We start from the raw sequence: 9706 nt of genomic DNA, 5'->3' as shown, positions 1-9706 counted from the left end.
AATAGCTTTCTGGGAAGTGCAATGTGAGTGCACATTTTACCCCATTCCTTTCCTTCCCCCCGATGCCCAAGTGATCTCACTGGTCTGACCAATAGAATACCCTGAAAGGACAAGTATTCTGTAGCAGTCTTGTTGGAGGGTCTTAGAATCATTTGAAAATTTTTATCATGCCTTTTTGTTAATCTCTAAAATTAATCTTAGTGTTCAGCAATTATTTATTTATTTATTTATTTTAATCATACGTGGCTCTTCCTTTTTTAGGTTATGATTCCATATGGACATGTTTCAGAATTTATTATAATGGGTTCAAGTGGCACTGACCATCTGTTAAGAGCAGAAAGCACTCCAACAGATGTTTCTGGGTAAGTATTCATTCTGTTGTGTTGTTGCAAAAACGGACAAAAGCAATTGAGTGACACGAGAATTTGTGAACAAGTTTGATATTCTAGCATTGAATGCTAGAATTGATTCCACATAAAGACTAGACTCATAGAATAGGAGTGTGTATTGAATAGGGAAACTTCCTAGCATTGTGCTAGAATTTTGGGGAGATACAAGTAAATGTGTAGTTACAGTTAGTGGAAGAGTTGGAGTTCCACAACCTCCAAGATGCAAATTTTAAAATGATGAATCAACCATAACTAGTCCCTCGTACCCTTTATTTATAACTATGCTAATTAACTAATGAGTCCCTAACACTGAATATATAATGACTCTTCATGAGATTTCCCTCACCCTAAAGTTTAAGGTCTACCCAATAGACTTAGGTCCCTAATCCTTGGTGTAACCTTGAGCAATAAAGATTTGTTAGTGAAGAGGTGAACAAAATTCTGATATATTCAGGTGCTTACAAAGCTTTCAGAACTGTGGATTTATTTATTTATTTTTAATCTCCAAGCCAGACGCAGGAGTATCCTGTGTCGTGTTTTCTGATGATTGTAGTGTAACAAGTTTTTTTGATGGTTATTTATTTTTAATTTTTTTTTCCGATAATATTTTTATGTTCTTTTTGCAGTGCAAGAGATACTATTGTGCTCACCTTGAGATTATTCATCTTAAGGGTAAACAAACTTTTCCCTTAACTTATATATTACACCCTCCGGTCTCAAATATTCACCATTGGGACAAAGTGGTACATTGAAAAACCAATGAATTTGGACACAAATATCCCAGTGAAGTTAACTGAAACTTTTATTGCAAGTCTCAAAAATGCAAATTCCCTGATTGGATAATTGGGAATTTCAAATCAGTTCTACTCTTTTTTTTTCCAGTATAAAATATTTGTGATCGAGTAGTATACTCAAGGCTTAACCCAATTTTTTGGGTTCTGCAGGCTGCAGAGAAAAAAAGAGGGAAGAAAAAAGGATTATTCTTTAACAGTTTAAATTTGAAGTGAAGAGTGGTAGCTGTTTGGCAGAAAATCTCTGCTTCATACAGAAGGGTACTGGGATGGGAGATGTGTTTTGTGTGTGGAACGAAAATTTTGCTCCTTTCATATTTATATATACTAGGGCCGAATTAGCTTGAGCTGTAGTTGTGAATTTATGTATTTTTTTGAATATTCAGTAATTATTTTTTTCCCCCATAGCCCTGTAAGTCAAGTGTTGTATTGCTTGCTGTACTTGTCATTCTTGTGCATATTTTTTTCTTGCATATTCATTCTAGTTTTCTCACTTAAGTGAAAATGATATATAGTTATCAATTGAAATTCGTGTAGCCTGTCCTATTTTCCGGTTTCTTTTTGTTGTCTTTTTTCTTTTTAATAGAAAAGTTGGAATATGTATCAATAATAGTTTAGGTATTATTATTATTATTTGGTTGTGATGGTATTGTTTTATGAGCTGTTAAAAAGTAAAGGGCTTTTTATATTCAATCTGTATTGAGCATTTCCAATAAAGTCAGTAAATTTGATGTGCTGTTTTATGTGAGTACATTATTCTTGTAATAGTTTGTGGGAAAATTCTGATTGAAGACCAAATAAAAGACTTGTTGAGAAATATTTTAACTTTAAACTATCATTATCTATGGCTGATGGGAGAGGTTGCCATGCATTACAATAACAATTGTCATTCGAAGTAGGTTGATCTATTATTTCTTTCCACTTTTCTTTTTCCTCTTTTTTCCCTTTTCTTTCACCCTCTTTTCTTTTTCTTCGCTTTCTCTCTCTCTAAAGAGTTGGATATAACTCATTTTTTGTGGATTTATTTATCACGATATCAGAGACTGAGTTGACATCAAATAAAAAATTGTATTATGTTTTTTATTTAAAGGACAAATAGATATAAATATTTCTTATTATTTATTTGAAGGTCAATTAAATTCATCAAAGATACCCTGAATGATATGAGACTACTAGAAATAAGGAAAACAAGAACATTGATAAAAGATAAAGCATCTATAAAGAGGACTACAAAGACAAAATAAAACAGCATTCTGAACATTGAAAAAAGAAAATATGGTGGAATTGTCACTAAAGAGAATGAACTTTGGAATATCAGAGAAAGAAGAGAGACAAGATTTTAGAGAAAAAATACATGACGACTACTTATTGCAATTTAGAGCCTAGTTTTTAAAATGTACAATTCATACATAGAAAATAAAAATGGTTAAATAGTGTAAAAAAGTATGACAACTTCCTGCATGTGTTGCTTTGTATGTACTTTCTCAAAAGAAATTGTTGCATCCTTTGTTTTTCTCTGAGCACTGGCCAACTATCAAGAAAAAAAAAGACACTTTTTCTATGAGATGTCTAGATAATAGTCTTTTCTATTTTATTGTAAAATGTATATTCTCCTACAAAATTAAAATAAACATTTTTGTCCACTTGACAAAAATACCTTTCAATAATTATTGTAAATGATATATATAAGTTAGTAAGAATTATTTGATTGATTTAAATGTATACTTATTACTAATTTATTTGTATAATAATAATTATAAATGATATTTTAGTCAAGCAGTTTAAAGAGTATATTATTTAAATCTTAAAATGGAGGAGATGATCAGATGAATGTCATTTAGACATATTAGAGGAGAGAGAAGGTCATTTCCTCAAAAAATATTGTCCATTTAGCACCAAATATAGCTACTTTACCTGATTACAAGTTCTGACTTTTACTGTTAAATCAAAATTCCATTAAGTAAGGTTTCTTTCCATAATGAAGATATGTGATATATATCCGAACATCAAGATCAACCATATATGTGGGGATGTTCCCTGTGCGTGTGATTAGTAGAGATATATAAAGCTAAAGATTCTGAATCTTCACGTAAAATAGTGAATCCTGAATTTTCATTATATTGTGACGTAGAATTGATTGATCGATTACTTTAATTTGGTGTTGTGTAAAGCGCTAAGTAGCTAGTTGATGAATGATTTTTATTGATGTAGTATTGGTCAATATAGTAAATATTTTGGTGTTTGAGTTTTCAACATCAGAATTGAGAATGAGAAACAATTTTTTTTTTCTTTAAAAGTAAGGTTCTGGAAATTAACCTAGTAATCGAACTGATAGAGTCAGAAGTTTAAAGGTCTAACTGAAGTTCAACCGTATATAATAGAATAATATGTTTCAACAAAAATATTATTTATACACTAAAATTAGTCACTAAAATCAGCTACTAATATTATTAATATATTTGTGTATAAATACATATATTATTTAATTTATTTTTAATGTTTATTTATATTCTAACATATATTTTATACTAGTAGTTAATTTTAGTGTACACCTATCATGATCGTATATTTATGTATATAATATATAATCTTTTTAGAAAAAAAAAGAATTTTTTGCATTTTATTATTTTAAATTGATTATTAACTGCTAAAAACCAGACTGATTCGACCGTTAACTGGTTGTTTGACTAATTTTTCTAATTTTTTGATTGATTTATTTCTAATCGTTTTTACCATGAATCGAACTGATTTGGTGGCTGATTCCCTGTTAATTCGATTGAATCAGTTCTCAGAACACTAATCTCTACTCTTTTCATCAAGATATTTCAGTTAGCTGGAGTTATTATGTATAAAAAAAAAGTTGAATAATTTTCTCAAGATGAAAAGTTACAAGTACTCAAGTAGAGAGTTCAATCCTGGGCAGCAACAAATGCATGATTGGTTTGCTTTATTAGTAGTGCAAAGTGAATCATAAAATTGAATCACAATTGTGTGAATGTGATTCAAAAGAACTAAAGAAGCATATAAAGGCGCTCCTCAAACACATTGCACTACTCACTTGATTGAATGATATTTCCTACATAGCTTGTTCAAGGTCATATATTCAAAATTTAAAACCTATTCTAATTTGTTTTCCTTTTGTTTTATTTTTCAATACTGACCCATCACATTTATATGCCTACATCATTAAAAATTGGGACACTCTACTATACAGATTAAGGTTGTATAGCAAAAGAATATAAATTCATTTTATAATTATTTTTAATTATTTTATTGATATTCAAAATGTAAGTTCTAATTTTTTTAATTTCTCTTTCATTCTATATAAAAAAAAATTTGTAAATTTATATCTTTAGTATATAATTCACCTTAAAAGTTTAGTGGTTAAATCCTTTTACCCTCATATAGTGATTATCACAACAAGGATAAGATTCAAACGCAGCACGCACTCTTCAACAAGTTTATTTTTTTTAATATCACTATATATATCAATTAATGACTAGTCACCAAAAAAAATATTATCAATCACTAATCCTATTCGTGTTAGAGTAGGGCTCATCATAAAGTGCTTGTGTGATTTTCATGAAACATATTTGTGGAAATGGAATCCCTTCCGTGTAAGCTAAGATAACATTTAGCAAATTCTTCTAGTGATTATTATTATTACACTCATGAATCATAATTTCTTTTCCTTTTTTTTTTCACTATATTTTTTTTTTCGGTGTTATCCCAGACAGTATACATCAATTCTTTTGCGTCAAAGGTTTTTCAAAGTGGAAATGATAAACAGAATAACAGATCCGTAATCTTTTATCTAAAGAAAAATAATTTCTATCACCAAATTTAATGTATGCATGTTTGTTTTTTTTTTTTTTTTCGTTTTTTCCGTGTACTTCTTCAACAACGTTTTTTTTGGCGTTTTTTCTGTGTATTTCTTCTTTAGCAACGTAGTCATCATCATTGTTATTATTATCATTATTGTTATTCTTCTTCTTCTCTTAATTGATTTTTTCTTCCTCTTCTTTTTTCTCTTCATCTTCTTTTCATTATCATCATCGTCGTCGTTATCGTCGTCTTCTTCATTATCTTCTTCTCCTATATATGTTTAGAAAATTAGAGTACAAAAATTTTAATTCACATCATTTTTGATGCAAACACAAAAATTTTAGTACACAACATAGAAATTTTGAAGGATCACATACTCAAAACGTTGATGTTCAACCAACAAAAGATGCACAAAACAATAAATGTTGGTAAATAACATAAATTTTGATGTAGAACACATAAATTTTAGTACACAATAAAAATTTTTTTAAAGGGCTACATGTCTAAAATATTGATACTCAACCAACAAAATACGCATAGCACATAAATTTTAATGTATAATATAAAAATTTTAGTGTATAGCACAAAAATTTTGGTACACATCACAAAAATTTTTAAAGGACTATATGCCTAGAACATTGACTTACCCAATCAACAAAATATATTCGTAACAAAAATTTATGTGCTATGTACAAATATTTTATGCTGTGTAAAAATAAGTTTGTGCTATGCACAAAAAAATTTATATTACATCAATAAATTTATGTGCTCTTCAATAAAAATTCTATCTTAAAAGAGCACCAAAAAAAATTTGTGATACATACACACTTTTTTATTGAATTTATACCAATTTAATTGGACTGAGTTATAAAAAATAATTAAACATGTAACATCACCAAAGTTTATATCTAAGAACAACTTTAACATTTATTTTAGTAGTTACAAGCAATAACTAAGTATGTTATATATATAGTCGGATGCTATTTTTAGGGTGAAACTAACCAACATAATCAATCATCTAGAACTATCACAATGACACTTGATCTCAGATTAATACTACAAAAGCTAGTTAGATCGCAAGTCTCTAGGATCAAATTAACTTTTTAGCAAGATTAGAAAGTGGACGAATCAACAAAGCAAGCAAGAAAGAGCAAGTAGATTTGAGAGGAAGAGAAGTAGAAGAAGAAACCTTGCGGTAGGTAGTACCGTCCTCAGTGACGGATTCAGAAAATTTTGATAGTGGAGGCGAAATATATATAACATAATAATAAATACATATATTATTTAACTTATTTTTAATATGTATTTTGTATTTCAGAATTTGTATTTTAAGATTTATTTTGTACAAATAATTATTTTATGTATACTTAGCATAATTGTTGTTATAATTATATTTTGTTATTATAAAATATGATTAGGTTTCAAAATATCTAATTACAAATTAAAATACTAAAATAGTAATTTAAATAATAACATGTAATTTAAAATTTAATTTTTTATATTTCGTATTTAAAAACTTTGACAATATAATCATGTCTTTTTTTTTTGTATATATCGTTGAACAATCATTTAAAAGTCAACTTTCATACAATTAGCTCTTGATGATATTCATAGTTGAAAAAGTTCATTCAATTAGTGTAGTTATAAAAAATTAAAGCTAATTTCAAAAGAAGAAACACAAATGGATAAATAATATTCTTTCGAGTCGATTTCTAAGAAAGAACACCAATCTTATTTAAATTTAAAAATTGATCATTATAATGGACATCTAGTATGAAATACTCAAATTGACTATTAAGTGTCGAAAGTTGAATAAAAAATTATTGTGGGGTCAAATTTAATAATTTAGTGGGGGCAAATAAATATTATTATTATATACTACTCAATAAAATTCCAAATTGTAGTCGGGGCGCTTGCCCCACACCCGCAAGAGTAGATCCGTCCCTGACCGTCCTCTTCTTAACCTTAACAAGCAATGGAAGTACCTTCCAGGCTGTCTACATGAACCACAAACCGCCAGCTCAACGCTCCGGTTGCTGAGTCACGCCGGAAATAGGTGGAAGGACCAGGATTTCGCACGGAGCTCAATCTAAAGGGTGCAATTAGAACATTTTAAAAAGGAAAAACTACCAAGAGTACCCATAAAATTTACGAATGCTGACAAAAGTACCCATAAACTAAGGAAATTAACGATGTACCTATGGAAGATGGATTTCGTATGACAAAAGTATCCAAACCCTAATTTTTTGGTTGATTTTTTAATAAAATTTCCAAACTACCCCCACTCTCAACCTCAATTCACTTTTTCAACTTTTCATAACCCAACCTGTACCTTTAAAACCTTTGTCATGGTCTCATGGAGTCCAAAACTACTCCTATAATAGACCAGGCCAAAATCAATGATAGTGGTGGTGGTAGAGGACTTCGACCGATTCCTGGCAAATAAATTTAGTATGGTGAGCTCTTTCCCATTTTTTCACCAATCCTTTCACACAAAGAAAGCCCTCAAATTAAGAAAAAAAGGAGAAAACAACTGAAACTATTAAAAACTGTTCTTTTATGATTCTTTCTCTGATTCTTCATCGGTATTGATTGATTCTTTTGTTAATCTCGGCGTTGCAATCCTCTGTTGCGTTAATATCCAAAATTTTCACCATAAAAGGTTCATTTCATCTGTTGTAGGAGTAGTTTTGGACTCCATGGCAAGGGTTTTAAAGGTGCATATTGAATTATGGAAAGTTGAAAAAGTGAATTGAGGTTGAGGATGGAGATAGTTTAGTAATTTTATTAAAAAATCAACAAAAAATTAGGGCTTCGATACTTTTGTCATACGGATCTCATCTTCCATGGGTACATCGTTAATTTCCTTAATTTATGGGTACTTTTGTCAGCATTCATAAACTTCATGAATGCTTTTGGTAATTTTTCCTTTTAAAAATTAGGGATAACATTGGTGCACGGGCTCAATTTGAGGAACCATTTTAGAGATTTATTCTAAATTTTTGGATACTATTTTAATAGTTTACTCTTTTTATTTTATTCCGGAGACAGGCTTATAATCGTCTTTTTGAGTCCGATGAATTTGTTTGTCATTTAATGGAAACAGTCAAACAAAAGAAAAGCTACATAGTGTGCATTTCTTTTTTTCTTTTTTTGACGTGCTTCATTAATTTATTTTTTCCTCTCTCTTTAATTATGAACAACAAATGGCTCCTCATAAACAGCAAGTTGACAACGACAATACTAATTTTGCTGTATCATAAAAAAGAGGATGCCAATATATAACGTAACCTTTTCATGTATCATAATTTTTTGATGAATGAAATGAGGATTTTTATCTTTATCTACTTCAGATTCTTTTAACCATGTTCTGATGAATCTTGACAAAGTTAACATGTAACAATATATACAGCATATATAGTCACCTTTAATTCTACATTCTTGTCCCACAAAGCATGTGCATATCCTCACCCTCCACAAAAATTTTAAGGAATAAAAGAAGTAGTAAAATACATGTTTTTTCCAACTTATTTTAAAACTTACACTTCCTTCCTTATAAAAATATAACTATATGCCACACCCTTCTTTTCTTTCATGTTTATTACTGTTTTACTAAAATAACTTTTTGAACAATACTACATAATCAATAAAATTTATTATTTTTGATCCAATTCTAAACCCTAAATACTAAATTCTAAGTCTTAAATATTAAATATGAAATCTTAATAATGTAAAAATAAAATGTTAATCCAAAAAATTGGTTAATATTGATAAAAAATATTACCCTCTAATATTTCTCTAATATTTTTTGGGTGAAAAAGATATATTCAATTTTTCAAAGTTGCTGTTGATCTGACTGTAATTTTTTTTTTTCAGTTTAATACTATTGACATCGAAATCTATTTTTCACCTTGGTCAAATAAAACCAACAAATACCTTAAAAAAACCAACACCGAATTTTTTCCGTCAAAGTTTCTAGGCATAGAATTATATATAGGCACAAATTATTAGCTCCGGGAAAAAAAAAGAAAGAAAAAAACAAACAGAAAAGACAGAGAAAAGGAGAGAAAGAGCTAGAATAATAGACTTAGAGAAAGATGGAAGAAGAGAATCTTGAAAGCTTAATTGAGTAACGGTGGGAAGGTCCACACCCTTTCCCTTCCATTCATGGTTGGGTCCCGAATAGAATTCCGAACATCCAAATAATGCTTTATTATTAGGATTTTGTTAAGATAGCTAGCGCAAAATGCTTAGTATTAATAAATTAATCTGATTCCAGTAATGAATGATAACTCATCACATGTAATGCATGTGATCAGCATCCTCTCCTCTAGAATCATATTGACAACAAAAAGGAGCCACCCAATCCATACTTTATTTATTTATTTATCTATGATGTTAACAAACCATACTTTATTAGTATATATATATTTGCATAATAATATGGCACTTGTGGATTCCACACGCAAATCATATCAGTACTATATATTAATTAATTATAGTTAATTAATTCCTGAAATACAACATGGTTATTAATGGGCCAATATACTAAGTTTAGCATTAAGCTTTTGCAGCACTATTCTATTTGCTTTCTTTTTTCGAGGGGGCCGCATTTCTACCCACTTCTTTGTTGGCTTTCTCAGAAGTCTACTATCAAAATTTGTAACTAAATTCTATTCATATATTTAAAATCCCCTTTAC

The 9706-nt window shown here is 29.2% G+C and overlaps 1 protein-coding gene and 1 long non-coding RNA gene across 2 annotated transcripts in view; one reads left to right on the top strand and one right to left on the bottom strand.

The window, feature by feature from the left end:
* Nucleotides 1-1716, top strand: part of LOC107617676 — a gene marked incomplete in the record, with an annotated part of 15306 nt that extends 13590 nt beyond the window's left edge. The window contains 3 exon segments of the mRNA XM_016319496.2: nt 262-362; nt 1016-1061; nt 1334-1716. Coding sequence (XP_016174982.1) covers nt 262-362; nt 1016-1061; nt 1334-1396 — 210 coding nt within the window.
* Nucleotides 1666-2784, bottom strand: LOC110266637. The gene is made up of 2 exons (XR_002354094.1): nt 2056-2784; nt 1666-2022 (listed from the first exon to the last, which is right to left on the bottom strand). It is a non-coding gene; the product is annotated as an uncharacterized LOC110266637 (long non-coding RNA).

The sequence above is a fragment of the Arachis ipaensis genome, chromosome B09, assembly GCF_000816755.2.
Source record: "Arachis ipaensis cultivar K30076 chromosome B09, Araip1.1, whole genome shotgun sequence".
In the NCBI taxonomy this organism is placed as follows: domain Eukaryota; kingdom Viridiplantae; phylum Streptophyta; class Magnoliopsida; order Fabales; family Fabaceae; genus Arachis; species Arachis ipaensis.
Note: the sequence above shows the minus strand (reverse complement) of the source record. Positions and strands in the feature narration are given on the sequence as shown.